This window comes from Pelmatolapia mariae, linkage group LG7 (genome assembly GCF_036321145.2).
Source record: "Pelmatolapia mariae isolate MD_Pm_ZW linkage group LG7, Pm_UMD_F_2, whole genome shotgun sequence".
Classification (NCBI taxonomy): domain Eukaryota; kingdom Metazoa; phylum Chordata; class Actinopteri; order Cichliformes; family Cichlidae; genus Pelmatolapia; species Pelmatolapia mariae.
The window spans coordinates 34,579,737-34,599,366 of NC_086233.1; the positions used below are offsets into that span (position 1 = coordinate 34,579,737).

Genomic DNA, 19,630 nt, shown 5'->3' on the forward strand with positions numbered 1-19,630 from the left:
AAACAAAAACAGAGAAACCTTCTCAAAGAGAAGACAGCAAGAGCTCAAACTAATTGGTAGTAACTTGGTCTAAAAGGAACTGGGAAGAAAGACTATGCATCTCCTCAGTCCACTAAAAGCCAACTAAGGGTGAAGAATACAAAGCTAACATGTCGTTTCTCTTGTGCCTCCAGGAAGCATCATACCTGCTTTCTTCTCATGGCCTCCATTGAGAAGAAGAAGGCGGCAGAGAAGGAGTGAGTGAGGGAGAGAGTGTGTGTTTGAGAGAGAGAGAATGAGGGAAGGAGGGAGGACAGAGAGGGAGAGCGCGAGGATCTGTCGAACAGATTGTTCCTCCTTTCCTTTTCTTTCCCCGCATGCACATTCACCTCGCCGGTCATGTGACCTGGTGGCTCCCTCTGTCGGTCCTCTCCGTCAGAGGGTCTCCACAGAGCATGCTCAGTCATTTCCAACTGTAACACCACTCCATTTTTTCCCCCCCAAACTGGAAGACCCCCACTGCCAACGAAGACCCAAATCACCACCCAAAGGCTGCATACCCAACAAGAATAAGAGGAAAAAGCCTGCATAACCAGCATGTACAGACGATTTTATCTGTCAAATCATTCCTGTATTCATGCCAAATTCACTTATTCTATTTATACACATTTTGTAATTCCTTTCATCGTTTCATGTAAAAATAATAAATCTTCTCATCAGTAAAGGATTTTTAAGCTCCAAAAAGCCTTGACAGTATGCAGGCACTGCCATTTCAGGAGGAGCAATAGAGAGAAAGAAGGAGGAGGTACAAGAAATGAGGCCCAAAACCGCTGCTTTTCTTCATAGACAGCAGGCCACTTTTTGAACCTCTCAACAGGAGTGTCTTTTGTCTTCACTCAGCCCGAGGCCAAACAACACCACTAAACATGGCCTGCCAGGCTCATGAAACAGATATTAAGTTATAGGCTGAGCAGCCATTAAAGAAGCCTGGAAACACTTAGAATAGAAAGCACAAAAGGACCTGAAGATATCAGCCTACGAGATCAATCAAACTTAGCATAACATGTCAGTACAAAGGTTTTCCATCGTTGTTTTTGTTGTCTTTGTCATACTTTGTTTTAATGTGATCAATGAATTGCATCATCTATCCAATAAAAAAAAATGACATCACAAGGAAGTATATCAACGAACCCTGACATTTTATTTTAGCACTTCTGCCAACAATTAACTCACAATTAATAAAAAAAAACCAAAAACATAAAAACAGGTTAGTTCATTGGGAGACTTCCTGGACAGGTAGGAATGCAGATGTAGAAATGCTACAGCTTCTACTGTTTCACAGGTAAACAATAACAAGCTAATCCTGGCATGTGAGCTATGCAACATGCCCAAGACAATGACAATGGAAGCAGGTTGGGAGGCATACCTTCATACCTTTCTGACATTTTACTTGGGTGTCTAAAACATGACAGTACTCAAGTTATTATGAATAAAAAGAAAAAAAAACAGTTCTAACAGAAAGCATTATACTTTATATTGCAAGAATATTAACTTTAATTCTGATTCTGGCTTCTAAATTATGACAGCCAAATAATCAGGACATAATTATTACTCTCTCTGTATTAATTTTCTCTACAAAGCTCTCCTTTTCCTGCTCCAAATCAAGCACTCCCATTTCCATTATATAAGTGCATTTGTGCCCCTCCTAAAAAGCTCAGTGAGTCCCTGATGATAATAAAAAATAAAAATATTTTTTAAAAAGTACTCTTTCATAAGAAGCTATTCAGCTATTCTTCAAAGACTGCTCACCAGCCAAAACCCGCTCTTAAATGACATCGGCTTAATGATCCATTTATGCTCGCCACAATGGCTTTGTGCGCTGATCAGGTGACGTCATCACACAGCCACATCCATTTGTACTCGTTAAATTACTCGGCACTGCTGCAGCAATCTCTCTCCACGATTTCTGTCCTCCCATGTTCGTTGTGTCATGTATATGCTTGTAGAGGTGGACATGCTCACACAGTCATGCCTGAAACATGTCCATTTTGAAAATAACTGCACCTGCTATAATTTAACTTAAATGTGCGACCAGCTGAAACAACACCAAAGGACGGCTTACACCAACGGATGTGACGTCGCTTTTGTCACTTGACACCACTCGTAATGGTGAGAACGACAAGCATAAGGTCTCGAGACCAGTTGGTGACCCCTTACAACCACTGGTGGCTCAGGAAAAATGTGTGTTCCCCGATTGCAAGTGTTTGCTGTCTGCAACCAAGTTAAATTGATTGCAAAGAGGTTGCTGCATCAAAACCTTCCTTGTGATTTTGTTTGAAGATACTAGAAGATATCGCCTGTAGTTTGCATGGACAATGACAGCAGAAGTAGGCTTGGGAGACATCCATTTTTGTCATATCTTGTAGAGATTAGCATTTGAAGCAAAAATTCAATTTGTTATTCAGTGGGACCAGACAACCTCACTTGCCAACAGCTCTCCCTGATAAACACGTGTGTAGGCCAGCAAAACAAGCACTCCACCACACTCCACACTCCAAAAACTACAAATAAAAAAGCCCAAGGCATCAATGTGGACTAAAAAAAAAAAAAAAGCTTCAAATCTCAGTCTGATTGAGCATTGATGGAACAAACTTGATTCATACAGACCCAACACAGAGGAAGCTAAAGGATCTGCTGCCAAAGTTCTGATGATAACACACAGCTACACACCCTCAGAGGCTCCGCGTCCATTTCCTAAAGTGTCTAAGCTTTTCTAGGAGTATAAAGGGACCCCTAAAAAAATATTAGAGGGGTGATCTAATTGTTGGGTCCTAGAAACCCTTCATTAAAAAGCTATCCAGGATAAATCCATTATTATCTATTATTAGAAAAATGTGTTTTTGAAAAGACCCCATAGTTAAAAACCCTAAAAAGAGACTGCTAAGCCCAAATCATTTACATTGAGTAAATGTTAAGTAAAACAGAGTCATCTGAGAAATAATAAAGACAATCTCAAAGATGTCATCAGTGTGGTATTTTAAACAAGAAATAAATTTATGTTCTGAGATGGTCACATCACAGGACAATGTTACATTAACTACCCAGATAAAGAATTTAACTGCTCTCCAAAAGCTGATAAACAATTTCACTGTGTTCGTTTCTGGCTGACCTCCAGAGAAGAAAGGACTACTGTTACTAGCTTCAGTCCTAGAAATAAAGTCCTGGTTGAGATCAAGTACACCAGACCTAGGATCTTCAGTGGAGAACTAGCTGAATTATATCAAGGTCTGTCACAACAACAATGAACCAGCCAAAGACAGAAAACAGAGTTTTAATAAAGCTTTAATATTATGAAACTCTGTACATGCCTGTGAATTAAAAGTTAAACATCTCTTCCTCTTTATCTAGATAGATGCTTTAAAATAATTGCCTAAGGGCATTGCCAAGTGGCAAAAGAGGGACTCTGGTAAAACTTCACTTGCTTGCCGATGTCAGTGCTAGCAAAATACTACTAATATAAAACTGAAAATGCTAGCTAGATACCTTGCCAAAGTGTGACAACAGCTTGGCAATAACCACAAGGTAGGGACTCTTAACCAGACCGCTATAAGTCAGCTATGCAAAAAGCATCTGGCACGTGTAGCTTCTTCACACTCAAGTGGACCATGATGCCTTTACACTAATCAGCGTTTCCCCGCACAGACTGTGTTTTAGAGAATGTTCAAAGTATGCTGTCTACTCAAGTATATTTAGTGAGACGTTTAAACATTTATTTTTTTATTGATCCGAGAGAACCAGGCCACCTGTGATCAAATCAATAGTGGACAACAATAGCCACTTCCTGGCTCATGTTTTGAGTCACACCACAGCCAACAGCAAGTGTAAAACTCCTACACTGAGACAGCAGAGCAAAAGGATGACAACCAACTGCAGGCAAAGTCTGGAGAGGATTTGAAGTCTATCAGCAGGACGAGAGACTCAATGGAGAGGCAGCTGATCAGTTTGTTCTGTTATTTGTCACACAGTACATTCTAATATATTTCTTATCCAACCGCTTATCCTCCAGTACAGGGTTTCGGGGGGATCTGGAGCCTATCTCAACCATGACAACAGGAATAGACTAGTGACTTGGACAGGTCACAAAGTCTATGTCCCAGGGCTAACCCACAGACAACTGTTCACACTCAGATTGAAGCCTGCTGCTAATTTAATTGCCAAATAGCCTAATATGAATTTTTTGGACTGTGGGAGGAGTACCCGTAAAGAACCCACCAAGCACAGCTGAACATACAAACTACGCAGACAGCCCACAGCTGACCATTTGATTTGGACCCAGGATCTTGGGCAACACAATGGTACGGTGTAGTAGGGATGTGCACAACTAGTCGTCTATGAACTAATCGTTGCTACTGTAACTCGTCAGTACCAGATGAACTAGTAGTTTGATGCCCAATGTCGGTAAACTGTTGTGTCCTAAATTTTATGCAGTCATCTGCCACCAGGTGGAGCACTGATGTTGAGAAACTCCATAAGTCTATTAATCTAGGCCTGATCTTTTTGTTAACATCATTGTCATTAACTATTTTAAAGTTGAAAGAATGAGATTGCAGATACAAGCAGGGAAAATGAGCTTTCTCTAAAAGGTGGATGGGCTCTCCCTTACTACAGAGTAAGGCGTTTAGTCATTTGGTAGAGGCTTAGAATAGCCCACTACTCCGCTACATCGAAAGGAGCCAGCTAAGGCAGTAAGGTATTCTGCTCTGGCATGTCCAACCGGGAAGCAGACCCAGGGTAGATCCAGGACACGGTGGAGAGATTACATCTCTTGGCATCTCTTGAGAACACCTTAATTTTCCCTGGATAAGCTGGAGGAGGTGACTGGCAAGAGGGAGGTCTCTGTGACCCGACTTCAGATAAGCGGCAGAAAATTGATAGATAGATGAGTTATCATTTTGTTATTTTATAGGGCTGCCACAAACGATTATTTTGATAGTCGACTAGTCACCGATTATTTTTGCGATTAGTCGACTAATCAGATCATGCATCCATTGGACGTACAACGTACAGCTTATTGCACCAGCACGCATCTGCTCTTATATAACTATCATTAGCTTACAGCTTTAAGTGCTTAAGGTATGTGCTAACTAAAAATAAAGACGAGATGATAGTTTATTAAATTTTAATGAAATTTGCAGATTGTTTCGGTGAAGTTTAATCTCAGCCGTTTGCTCCTTTCTATCTAAAATATAACAGGACACCGGAGTATATTCTCGAGCATCTCACACTTCTGATAATCAGTTGTCTGCTTGACGTTTATTCAGCTGTGTAAAAACTATAACTTTAATCTCAGGCAAACCGATTTACTCAGGAACAAATAAAATACTGAAAAAGCCAAACAACAACATTTTTAAGTTATCTAAGTGACTTATATATCATGTTTAACCTGAGTAGCGAAAGACGGCGGTGGGTTTGAAAACGATTTGCCGGGAGTCCGGTGTTCTCACCGGCTCTAGTGAGCCTTGAACCCCGGCTAGCTATCGAGCTGGTGGGTAACAGACGTCTCCGAAAACGTCGGAGCGCCTTTGAAAATATGTGGTGTCTTGATAAACTGAGCAGATATCTGAGGTTTACACAGCTACATTCTCGCCTGAAAATATGTTAAACGTTTATTTTGTGACCCAGAAAGAATAATAAGAGTAATATTAAAACCAACTAGCTACCGCCATTGTTGGAAACTGAGCAGGGCCGCGCTATGAATTCTGGGACACAGCTGCTTCTTCTTCGGGGTTTAAAGGCAGCTGGCATCCTTGTACATGCAGTGCTGCCATCTTCTGTTTCAGTCTGTTATTACACTCTTAAATCCTACTACTTATTCCTGCGTCTTTTGGGATCTTATAAAGCTTCAAACGACGCGTCGACTATTAAATTAGTCATCGATGATTTTGATAGTCGACGTAATCGTGACTAGTCGACTAATCGTGGCAGCCCCATTATTTTAATTTTAAGTTTAACTGAAGTGGTTGCCTTGAATTTCGAATCGAACAACATGCACCATTCATAATCCAGAGCACATTTATGAGTTTTCCGGATCTCTGGATCTGTTTCGAGTATAGACTGTATTGTTCATAATCCACGATGCGAGGTGCTGCTCAGTTAAGTAACATGATTCATTATTGAAGAATATGATTAATAGTTTTCAAATTTTATTAACAGTTTTCAAATAAGAGTTTTTGAAATTGTCAAATTTAGCTTGATATCCGAGTGTTTTAGTTTCAGCATATAGCACATGCAATAACACAACAGAACACTGCAACAGCAGTGAATCATCAGTGAGCATGTGCACTGAACAAATTTAACAATCAAGATGCTGAACAGCTGCAGGGGTCAAATAGTACCAACAACTTACTACAAAATCCTTACAACAGCATAGACCATGTTGTAAGACAATGAAGAGCAAGTGGAACCTGTTACGTGCATATATTCACAATAGGCACGGCTTAGACACTAAAAAATGTAAACAATGCAACATCAAATTTTAATCAATAAAAACCATATATCTTATTTGAAAATGTATCAATACATCTTAAAAAGTCAATGCCACACATCAGTTATTTTACCTTAATAGATGACTTCATGGGCTTTAGCGTGTCTGCTTTTTTAAAATCTTTAGAATATTTGTCACAAGTGTGCCTGCTACACAGAACCATTTGGCAGCATCACGATTCCCTTATTAAGGCAATTTTATCTCGACAATATAAAATCAACCACAGGAGCCCAAAGCACTGCTCGACATTTGTCCAAGGCTGTTCTCCAACTTCATCTCCTGTCTGAATGAGACACAGATGTAACCAGTGTACACTGAATAAAGAGGAAATTAGAAACACCTGTACAATACAATGCCAAGCTCCTTTCACCCAGCTAAACACTAATAACGGAATTGGCAATGGCCTAGCATTTGTGTAGTGCTTTTCTAGACTTAAGCTTTGTAGTTGAAAGTAGTGCAGGGCAATATGGCCAAAAATATTTATCACAATATATATTTGAAAATCTGCGATAACGATATAACTGACTATATAATTGACGCAAGACAAAGTACTTTACAACTCCACAACTTTATTAGTGCAAAAAAACCAAAAAAAAACCCCATCAATGTATTTTCACTTAAACAAGCAGCTGTTTTTTATGTGCACTAAAGTTATATAAAATTTTACATTTAACAAATGCAAATTCCTTGCTGACAGTTTAACCAAAAGGCATTTCCAGTGGAAATTGGCCAACATATCCTCAGCATAACCATGTATAATATCCACAAAACTTAAAGAGGTTATACACAAACAATACGGTAATATTATGTTGAAGCACAGTACATATTACTCCGCAAGGCTCCTGCCTACGGTAGCCGTAATGCTCCGACAATCCATCAAGCGGTGCAGCGTCGTAGCTTACGAAAGTCCTACTAAAACATTTTTCGACAGATTTTTGAGCGCCGTGTACCAGTAAGCACAACCAGAATTCATACATAAGGCGTACCGGATTATATCGGGCACTGTCGATTTTTCAGAAAATCAAAAGGATTGATTTTAAGTGTGCCTTATTTTCCGAAAAACACTGTAATAACGACGGCCCGCTTGCATGCTCTACCAAAAATTATGCTTTGGTGTGTATCTGACAGATGAAAGCCAAACCAGTTCCGCACCACTGAAGTTGCACCATTTTTACAAACCAATTCTTGTTCATCTGTTTCATACAACGACCTGCTTTCGCCCTTCTCATTCTCTGTCGACACCATGCTTTTTCCGCCATGTGCGTATGAAAATAAAGGCACTGTGCATGCATGTTTTACCCATATTCTATCGCAATATTTCATTTTCTTATCATTGCCTAACCTTATACTGCTATTACCGTGAATGGTATGATATGGCCCAGCCCTACTAGTTGAAAGTTTACCACCAGGAGACATTTGAATATCCAGCTGAGTGGGTAACCCTCTAATATACATGCCAGTCAATGGTCTCCTTTACTCCCATTGGTAAGACACATCAATCACTTACCTGTTGTCACCTGAAGTTGCTGAATCTCACTGATATTCTATATTCTCCTAATATACTTATCCATTTTTATTTTTATTTTTTTAAACTGAGTATAACTAAGTGAGTGAACCTATTATTTCAACAGGAACATGTTTACAGAGGTCAAGTCAGAAAGCAATTTTCTTCCATAGGTCTACAATCACAGCTATCGCCACCTAGTGGCTTTCTAATTGAATGCAGGTTCAAGGCACTTAGATGTTAGCTACAAATTTACAACTCAGAAACTATGTCTTTGTTTTATACCATGTAAGCACAGAACACAAGATGAGGACAGAAAGTCAGAGACAGGAACGGAATAGAAAATTTGGTCAATAAAAGGCAAAAATTAGTGTTGTGATTATTTTGGTCAATTTTATAATCGCAATTATTTAACACAATTATTGACTATATTAAAAAAAAAACTGCATGATGTTTGTTAAACAGTGGATTCTCTTAGCTTTAAATGTAACTCAACTGAAAATCAAATAAACATGACACAGGTTCATTTGACAATGAGTTGGGCCGGGACTAGCGGGTCTTTTTGACAGTGAAGCCCATCTCGCAAAGGCAAGTAGACTGCTGTCATGAAAGCGTCTCTCTTTTGAAAATCAAAACCACTCTTATTAAAACTTAGCAATGAGGGGAATGGGTAAACAAAGGAAGAACACCGTAGTCCACAAACAAAAAGTCATACACTAACCAGCAGGTATACCAACGTCTTGATGTCCTCCATTGTTGTGGTGTTGTGTCGCATACAAATGATGTCACTGGACTTTCACTTGCGTTTCTATAACGACCCCACGCACACTAAATGGTACTCGATTGTAATTGAAAATGACTGTGTGGCAGGGCATGGTCTGTAGCGCAGCTGCGGGGGAGGCGGACACACCTGACCGGCATCTGCAATAATCAATTACAGTGGTGCCAAAACCCAGAAATCGAGCATGGCGGAACTACAACTGGGTCAGCCAGGCGAGGTGCTGAACCAAATGGTGGCCGGGAGAGCGGAAGGAGTAGGTGGCGGTGTTACGCCGCCAGTGGGAACAGCTGCAGGACCGCACAGAGTGCGGGGATGAAGCTGTTACAAGTCTGGCAGCTCGGATTGGGTCCTGGCTGACACTGCCGCCTCCCCCTCGGCGTCCCTCAACCGTATGACATTGGCTGGTGTCCGTTCTGTCCGGCACCCGTGCCGGTCCCCAGGGTGAGGCCAGCCAAGGCACAGCCTACCTTCGCACCAGTACCAACTCCTCGGGTGGGAGCAGCTAGTACCCGGCAGGTGCCTGCACCTGTTCCTGTTCCCTGGAGGAGGGCAGCTGAGCAACCTCCACTTCCACCACCTGCTCAGCCCAACCCGGTGGACAGCGTGCCAGAGGGACCTGCTCTGCTGGAGCTGGGGATCAGGGCGCCAGAGGGACTTGCTCAGCCTGAGCTGGTTGACAGCGTGCAGGAGAGTCCTGCTCATCCAGAGCCGCAGGCCGAAGTGAGGGAGAGTCCTGCTCAACCGGAGCCGGAGGTCAGAGTGCAGGAGGGACCTGCGCACCAGCTGGACCTGCCTCGTGTCTACCAGAGGCCAGCGTGCGGTGGGGTCCTGCGTGCCGGCCGCCTGCGAACCTCAGCTCACGTCCGTAACTGCTGCGCCAACGCCGCTTGCCATGCGGCCGAACCAACACATCCCTGCTGCTGAATAGGTTCGGCCGGATGGCTCCCCGGCCTCAGTCAGGCGATGGGGGTATGTGGCAAGGCGTGGTCTGTGGTGTGGCTGCGGGGGAGACAGACACACCTGAGCGGCATCAGCAATCACGCCTCACCGGCTTAAAAGCAGAATGAACTGGGTTCTGTTGTTGTTAGTGGTGTGTTTAGCTGGCAACTGAAAAGCTGCCACCATGCGTAACTTATGACAACCGTAAATAAAAGAAAAAGTGCTGAAAAGTGGGAAAATGTGGTCGAGTCTGTCATGCATTGTTTAGAGACTGAAACCATGTCGAGCCGAGCAGGTACTAGTGGGAAAGGGCTACGAATGATGAAAACAATCAGCTAAAGGCTTCATAATAGGCCGTCACAAACAATCGAAAAATGTCATAGCACAAATGGTGCTGGCTGAAAGGTCTCTTTTAGTCATGGGAGGGTTGAAAGCTTTGTTATTTTTGTTTTCATAATCATTGGAAGCCAAAATATTAATTTACAATAAAATTGAATTAGTTGCCCTGCCTGATCTTTACAGGCTAAACACACCCAGTGTGATTTGAAGCTCTGCAAAGGAGGCAGACAAGATAGCACACACACCCAGTGTTTTCCTGATGTTCGGATTAACCCAGGATGCACACGCTTTAAAGTGGCAGCACCAAGAAAAAGCCAACCATGAGGTTCAAACACATAACCTTCTTGCTTTGAAGCAACATTCATAACTACTGGTTCACCATGCTACCCTTAGTTTTCAAATGGTTCTTTCATGTTGGTATTTTCTTTTTGGATATTTAGGCACCTAGTTGGTGAAGTGGTTCCTACAAAGCAGGGCTGCCACACAGGAAATAAAACATTTTCCCACTTTGCTGTCACTTTTACAGTGAAATCAACTTCAAAGAATCAGCAGGTGATCCTTCTGCATTATATCTATGCTGGGGGTGTGTCATAACCGCAAAGGCTTGAAACCCCTACACTGTACCCCATCATGCACCTCACTAAAAATGTAACTACACATTACATAAATGCAGCCTTCAGTTACTGGGATTGGCCCATTGAGTAACATTTCCTCCTAAACAGTTCTGGTCAGTTCTTCTTGTGATACCATATTTTTTAACTGACTAAATGAGAAAGGCTGAAGAAGACAAAGACGAAGAAGAAGAAGACGAAGAAGAAGACGAAGACGAAGACGAAGAAGACGAAGACGAAGAAGACGAAGAAGAAGAAGAAGAACTCCACCATCAACTAAAGTTTTGGCATAATAATGACCACAGAGCAATAGGGATGGGTACCGATGGTTCTGACATAAACGGTAGTAACCAGACCGAAAAGCAGCGCACATTTCGGTGCTTCATTTCGGTGCTTTTTTTTTCTTCCCTGAGATGTCATAAACTTTGGATTCTAGCCAATCATTTTACCTTTCCAAGGATGGTAGGCGGGCCCAGGTACGTACATTCTTTTAGAGCAGAGCTACAGATTAAAAATGCCCAAGGCGAAGCGGTCAAAAGTCTGGCTGTACTTCACAGCAAAAGATGCAAACTCAGCAGCCTGCAACAAGTGCTTTAAGTTGATACTGTGCAAAGGAGATAACACCTCAAATCTGATGAAACACCTGGCGACGCATAGCGTTTTTTTAAAAGCCAAAAATGTATCGTATTTGATAGCTTGCTGCAAGACCTCACACCGAGCACATCTACTGCAGGTGTGGTGCCTGTTATCGGACCCCGAGTTAGCAACATCCCCCAAGAACCCGAAGAGGAGAGTCCTGGCCCTACCCCTGCCAGTGTAGCAGAAATGATGACGGATGATGATGGCAGCAGCAGCCGTTCTTCTCTGGGCGAGTAGCTTAATGTTGTTCGTGTGTAATTTACGTTGAGCAGGCTAACCACGTTATTAAATTAAGGCATGTAAGGTGGACTAGCAAACACCGTCGTAGTTACATGCAGCTGTCTTCTTGTTTGATGGCAGATACTCCCTTCACCCTGGCCAAAAAGGCTAAAATGACCAAAGAAAAAGTGCAGAAAAAAGAGACTGCTAAAAATAAAAACATAAGAGGTTTTTGGACAAAGTTTGTGTTCTCCATTCTTTAAGCACCGGTTCGAGCACCGTTTAAGCACCGGCACCTTTTCAAAAGTACCAGTTTGGCACCGGTATCGGATAAAACCTAAATGATACCCATCCCTACAGAGCAATGTGGTTATGAGGTTAAATGGGGTTGAACTAGCACTACTATAAATGTTGGCAATAGCGGTGGTGCCTGACATTTCTATAGGTGCTACATAACTTACAACTCTGTCTTACACATTTACAATAGCTTATTTTAAAAAAATAAATAAACACTGCTAGGTTTAATAAAATCTTTAGTATCCCCCCCCCCCCCCCAAAAAAAAAAATAGGGTTGGGTTCAATTCATGTTTTAACTGGTATCTGGAATTAAGTAGAAGTACCCAGCTACACCTTTTTTTTTTTTTTTTGGCATTTTAGACTGATCTCTAAAATGTCTTTTGTCTCTTTGGTGCTGGAGAAATTTGCTTTCTACCAGTTTCAGGATCTCCTAGAAAAAAAATGTCATCACTTAAACATTTCAGTCTGGTTTCAAAACACATAATGGCACAGAATCAGATCATTTATTGATTTTATACTGGAGAGTTGTACTAAAGAAACTCTGTAAAGGTTTCACCACCAGGTTGATTAGCTTTTCATCATCACCTGCTCCCCTCACATGGGGGCTTTACAAGGATGCATCCTAGGTCCAGTACTCTTCACTTTTCCTGCTCCCATTAGGATATATTTTCAAAGAAAATTTCAAAGAAAACGTATCCCAATGTGAGTCATCTGTTATGCAGATGACTCACAAATCTATCTTGCTCTCAAAAAGAATACCACAGCCCCAATTTCAGACAAAGTTGTATTTCTTGAACCTGAATCAGCAAAAAACAGAAGTGGAACTAACCCTCCTGAGCTTAGCCTTACATGTCCTTTAAATGTCATCTTGGCCCTTTGGATAATTTCTAAATGTCCCTTGCAAAAAGAACTGACAACAGCTTCACATTTGGTAAACAAATAAATGCTGTTATTGGAGCTAGACTCTTCCAGTTGAGGGCCCTTCTAAAGTCTAAGCCCATTGTCTCTTTCATTGACTGTAAGGAAGTAATTCATGCCTTCATTTAGGGCTGGGCGATATGGCCTAAAATCCATATCACGGTATAATTTGAAGCATGTGCGGTAACAATATATATCGCGATATATTCTTTTCTTCTGTATAACGTATTTTACACACTATAAAGGTAGGGCTGTTCGATAGAACGATATATATTGGATGACGATATAAAAACATCTATCGTTTCATTTTACGCTATCGTTTGTTTCGTGGTGTCGCAAAATAAACTGTTTACGGCAATATTTTTTCATGGTTTTGATAGTCACTGTAGTGGCTATATTAATTTCTTAAAGTTATCTCTTTCTCTTATATTTAATATAACCACACTACAGACGGACAAGCGCCTGTTTTTATGCGTTGTCGTTAGCAACAACGATGGTAAAACCATCGCATGTCCGCTTGTTTATTTTCCATATAAAGCTTTCACAATAAAGCTCAAGATCCTGTTGAGACTTTTCAAAATAAACTGAATCACTTGAAAGAGTATGCAGAGAGTTTACGGATGAGAAGCAAAAAAAAGAGCCGTCAGGTGCTAAAAAAATAAACCTTAGACTCAAACGTTAGAACAGGCTTTTCCCCGCAGCACGCTGTATAGTAAATACTCACAAAGAAAACGGCGGCCGTTACAACTTATGTCTAAAAATGTATCGTTTCATGCATCGGTTAAAACACTCGACTTCAGGTACACGATGCCCAGCTGGAAACACTTCACGCAAGTCAAGCTGCCTGAGATTCACAGAATTTACAGAAAATGTTACATTTTTGTGATTTATATCGTTATCGGGACGATAGACGTCTTATATCGGGATATGAGATTGTGGTCATATCGCACAGCCCTACTTTAAGGCACACTTAAAATCCTTTAATTTTCTCAAAAATCAACAGTGTGCCTTATGTATGAATTCTGGTTGTGCTTACTGACCTCGAACCGATTTTATGTAGTACATGGCCCGCAGAAATCTGTCAAAAAATGTTTTAGTACGACTTTGGTAAGCTATGAAGGTGCACCGCTTGATGGATTGTGGGAGCATTACGGCTGCCGTAGTCAGGAGCCTCGCAGAGTAATCTGGGTCCAAAACTCCTTCTGCTTCAGGTCCCAAAGTCAAACGAACACTGCGGCATCACTGAGAGTTAAAAACTGTCTAAATTCTTTCATCTTTAATAAAATGATCAGCGTTGCTGCTTTACCAGGTGTAACAATGAAGTTTAACATCCAGGCATGAAAACAGAATTTATTAAATTCAACGGAGTTAGAAGTTTTCAGGAAGTTAGCTCGCTAGTTTCCACCTAAACATGATATAGCATGTTCTGACTGAGAGATTTCTGAAAACATTAAAACGTACAGCTCTGCTATCACTTCCAACATAAATGAAGACAGAAAACTAAACAGCAGTGACGTTTGTAGGGTTACTGAAATTGGACTAGCTGGTATATAATGATGTCCTACGTGATCGCTAGCAAAACAGCTACGTTAGCATAACATTAGCACAGTGAAGCTGAAGGATGAACGCTAACTTTTTTCCACTCGATAAAAGTTAACGTGAGGGTTTCTGGTGGTTAGGGACAAATGCAATTGCATAGCAGGATGCTATAAACGGACCAAACTTCAGTCAGGAGAACAACTGAGATAATCCATCCACAATACGAGGTTAGTCATTAATATACTGCAACAACATGGGAATAGAGCAGCTGCAAGAGAATTCAGCATTAATGAATCAATGGTACGGAAGTGGAGGAAGCGCAGTTTTTGGCTTTCCCCATATTCCAAAAGTGTTTTGTCTCTTTGCTATTACTGTCACCCGGCATAATTTGCAGATGATGTTGTTTGCAGCCGCTGCAATGCTTTCGACCAAAACAGGCGCAGCTTGATGATGACACCATCAACATGCGCTATCGCGGTAGAGCGGTATAGTCAAATGGCCAAATTTATACCGTTTCTACCGTATACCATTTATACCGCCCACCCCTACCTTCATTTCATGCAGGCTTGACTATTGCAATAGTCTTTATCTGGGCAGCCAGGCTCTGCTTTCTCATCTGCAACTTGTCCAAAATGCATCATCTCGACTCCTTACAGGAACACACAAGCGGGACCACATTTTTCCTGTTTTGGCTTCTTTCTCTCACAGTGTTTTTCAGCTTTTGTTTGTTTTCAACTAATTAAATGGGTTAAAACCTTCTGACATTCCTGCTCTTAACTATGCACATTCCCAAAAGAGCGATGAGATAAATACAATTCAGTCAGTACCCCTAAAATACAAAGATGGTACCCAACCCTACCAGTTTCAAAATGTAGGTTAAATAAATAAATAAATAAATAAATAAATAAACAAACTTTTACATGTTATAACATGTTTTGACCAGTGATCTGTTGGGCATGGCAATACCAGACCATCAATGTTTCAAGTTTTCTCCTTTGAATTATCAGATAATATTAAGAATACATTATGGCCCCCAAATTGGCTGTGCCGCACACAGTGGTGTCACCACAACCCTATCACCGTTTTTAATACCGCTGCATCAATATAATTATCTAACGCTCATGTCTTCAACCCAACTACGCTAGTTTACAAAAACTTAGGAGTGCACAACAAGCCCAAATGAAACCAAAGCGTGGCTTGAACCACCAGACATGACGTTTCGGTGAGTATTTACTCTATGCTATAGATATTAATGCCTCACTTATACTATGATGTAGACATAGAAACCCAACAGCCAAGTAGTCCTCCTTGTTGTATGGCTTTAAAGTCCACCTAAAGTCTACTGCTTGGACCGTATGTGTAGTTTATGCTCCATCATGTAAATTTGTGGACAAGTGCATGTGGTTGCAAAAAAAACCCCAAAAACAAAAAAGCTAGCCATTTGCATGAACCCTCACACTACACTCACCATCTGATGATAAAATTTATATCACAGGGAACCACACAGACCCTGTTGGTCTTGCAAACATGTAAATTATAGTCCCACAATAAACTGGAGCAGTTTTGAAACTCAAACAGGGATAATGCTTAAAGTTGGTGATAAAAATACGATTCTGGGTTTAGATTGTGACTCTTGAAGTGGGTGTAAAATTGATTTAGTTTGGTTCTGAGGGGGTGAAGTAGGAGGAATATATTTTTTCATGGATTTACCTTTTTACATTCATTTATTCAAACATTCATTCAGGTTGCCTGTTAATAACCAATCTGATAACCAATGAGTCTTTTAATCTTTAAAATTAAAGGTCGAACATTTCATTCATATCATTTCTATCACATGAAAAATAAAGCCTTCCAATTCCACCGACTGTACTCCAACATGGTGCCTGAAATTATCAGCTTAAAACCATCAGATTGGCGCGCATATTTCCTCATTTTCCTCCTTTTTAAAATAGGTGAAGTGGCCGTTTGAGGGCAAATGCATCAAATAACAAACACTCAGTCACTCACTCACACACCAGCTATGAGCGTAAACGGAAGTGGCTCCACAGCTCAATGCCCTACACCTTTCTCTGCTACACCTCGAGATACTCTCAGCACTGTTGGAGCGACCTCTGCCGAACAAAGCAAGCATACCATATCTACCATATCTACTAAAAAGAAATGAAGCACCAGAGACTGAAGCTGTGGCAGCTTTACACATGCCGATCAGCTGAAATGATCCACCTTCACCAATAAAACCTTCCTGTAAAAGCAAATCAAATCAATGCGCCTACAAAACAGCCAGCAACACTGAGAGCCGTGACAATATCCAACACAGATCAGCCTTCACTCGAAGAATAATTCAAATCATAATTGAAAGGTTAAAAAAGAGAAATAATGAGTGAAAAGGTGAATCCGGATCTGGCGCCATATGTATGCAATGGGAGGCTGTTGCAGCTCTGCCAGTGCTGGCTTCATTTGACTGCATCAGTTACAGCACGCCACCGTGGAGATAGCATTATCAGTCGAGCGTTTAACCTCACTGTTGGGGAATAAATGGAGGCCGATCGGTGTAAAGAGGACAATCGCAGGAATCCGGTTTTTTTAGGAATTTAAAAGTGAGCATTCTGCTGTTAGCTAGCATCGCTGCTAACAGCTAGCTACAAAACAGTGTACAAATTAGCCACCAGTGAGCCGGCGACAAACAGTGCAGCAAGAACTGTGAGAATATTGGCTAAAAATTCAAGTTTAAGGTGTGTACGTGGTTTATTTTGAACCGCTAAAGCTGGACACAGGCAGGACAGTGACACAACCCGGGACCATGCATAATCAGACCCCGGCGAAAAGCGAACAACGTGCCTGCACAGAGTATTCATTTTCCGGGGCGCAGCATCTTCCTGCACATTCAGTTGCCCTCCGGTCCAGCACAAAAGCAAAAGACTCCAAGGCTGGCAGCGGCCAATTTAACGCGAACCGACAGTTCGACACCGGCGGCTCGGCCGCTCTCAGGGGGGTGGTCCACCCGTCGGGACAAAACATATTTTCCGTGGAGCGGAAAACAGGGCAAAAGTAAAACAAGCTTGGCGCAGAAAAAGCTCACACACTCACCTCGGTCCCAACCGAAGCCATGGTGCCTGGACGTAAACTCCGCCCACCGTGGAATTACGTCACATTTATTGATGCGCGCACTGTGTTAAAAAGCCACACCTGAAGGCTGCTTTTGAAGAGCTTCTGTACTAAGACGGGGTATCAACGGCTACGAAGGACAAAATGAGGGGCAAACAAGGGCAAGTCGAACAATTTATGGGGAAAAAATGGCAAATTTCCCAGAACAAAATTTGGAAATATACAAGAAAAAGCTCTCAAATTTCTGAGAAGAACAAAAACATTTTTTTTGCAAATTTAGAAGGAAATTTTTTAATTAAATATTTACGAAGAAAAAATGGAAAAGGTTACCAAAATTTAGAACAAAAATTTAGAAAATAAATTAACAAATTCGGGAGGAGGCCAGGACACGCTGGAGAGATCTCTCGGCTGGCCTGGGAACGCCTTGGTGTTCCCCCGGATAAGCTAGAGGAGATGGCTGGAGAGAGGGAGGTCTGGGCTTCTCTGCTTAGGCTGCTGCCCCCGCGACCCGGCCCCGGATAAAGCGGAAGAAGATGGATGGAATTAACAAAGGAAGAATTACAATACAAAGTCACACATTTGCTAGGAAAAAATGGCAAATTTACTAAAATTGGGGAAAACAAGGAAAAAGTTGCAGATTTCTTGGAATAAAACGTACAAATCATGCTTATTAAACATTCTGCTTTTGAAGGGTTTCTGTACTAAGATGGACTTTCCTTCCTACTGCTGTCAGACTCCACAACAAAGACTTTGCAGCTGACCAGACACGCACATCCACACATGTGCAATAACAGTAAGTGCAATTCTCTTTTTCTGACAACATTGTATTTTGTTCTATTGTATACAGTATTTTATTCTAGTCTATTGTGTACAGTATCTTATTATCTTATCCTATTCCAGTGTGTTTTCTTAAGTTTTGCTACTGTAACTTTGCACTGTCCACCTTCTGCTGTAACAAAACAAATTTCCCACGTGTGGGACTAATAAAGGTTATCTTATCTGACTCTTAGAGGCTATGAAGGACAAAACAAGGGGCAAAGAAGGACAAATTGAAAAATGTATGAGGAAAAACTGTCAATAGGATAAAATACAAGAAAAGCTCTCAAATTTATGAGAACAAAGTCAGAAATTTTATTCAAAAAGTTGCAAAGCTAATTTAAAACTTGTCAAGACATAGAAATACACATACATCCATACACACTAAATATACAGTCAGGTCCATAAATATTGGTACATCAACACAATTCTAACATTTTTGGCTCTATACACCACCACAATGGATTTCAAATGAAACAAACAAGATGTGCTGTAACTGCAGACTGTCAGCTTTTATTTGAGGGCATTCACATCCAAATCAGGTGAACAGTGTAAGAATTACATCAGTTTGCATATGTGCCTCCCACTTGTTAAGGGACCAAAAGTAATGGGACAGAATAAGAACCATAAATCAAACTTTCACTTTTTAATACTTGGTTGCAAATCCTTTGCAGTCAATTACAGCCTGAAGTCTGGAACACACAGACATCACCAGTCACTGGGTTTTATCCCTGGTGATGCTCTGCCAGGCCTCTACTGCAACCGTCTTCAGTTCCTGCTTGTTCTTGGGGCATTTTCCCTTCAGTTTTGTCTTCAGCAAGTGAAATACATGCTCAATCGGATTCAGGTCAGGTGATTGACTTGGCCATTGCAAAGCAGTCCATTTCTTTCCCTTCAAAAACTCTTTGGTTGCTTTTGCAGTATGCTTTGGGTCACTGTCCATCTGCACTGTGAAGCGCCGTCCAATGAGTTCTGAAGCATTTGACTGAATGTGAGCAGATAATATTGCCCGAAACACTTCAGAATTCATCATGCTGCTTTTGTCAGCACATCACATCACATCATCAATAAATACAAGAGAACCACTTCCACTGGTAGCCATACATGCCCACGCCATGACACTTCCACCACCATGCTTCACTGATGAGGTGGTATGCTTAGGATCATGAGCAGTTCCTTTCCTTCTCCTTACTCTTCTTCTCTGGGAGGCACATATGCAAACTGTTGTAATTCCTACACCGTTAACCTGATTTGGATGTAAATACCCAAATAAAAGCTGACAGTCTGCAGTTAAAGCACATCTTGTTTGTTTAATTTGAAATCCATTCTAATGGTGTATAGAGCCAAAAATGTTAGAATTGTGTTGATGTCCCAATATTTATGGACCTGACTGTACATAT

General features: G+C 41.3%; 1 protein-coding gene across 2 annotated transcripts in view; it reads right to left on the minus strand.

Moving 5' to 3' along the window:
• The window catches only part of ehmt1b (euchromatic histone-lysine N-methyltransferase 1b), a 38,823-nt gene extending 21,395 nt beyond the window's left edge, over positions 1-17,428 (minus strand). Inside the window, exon 1 of one of the 2 annotated variants that reach the window (XM_063478887.1) lies at positions 17,397-17,428. In XM_063478887.1, the coding sequence (XP_063334957.1) occupies positions 17,397-17,417 (21 nt within the window). In that variant the 5' untranslated portion in view covers positions 17,418-17,428. Of the gene's footprint in view, positions 1-185; positions 306-17,396 lie in introns of those variants that run through there. The other variant, XM_063478886.1, reaches the window with a different exon arrangement.
• Positions 17,429-19,630: the final 2,202 nt, after the last annotated feature.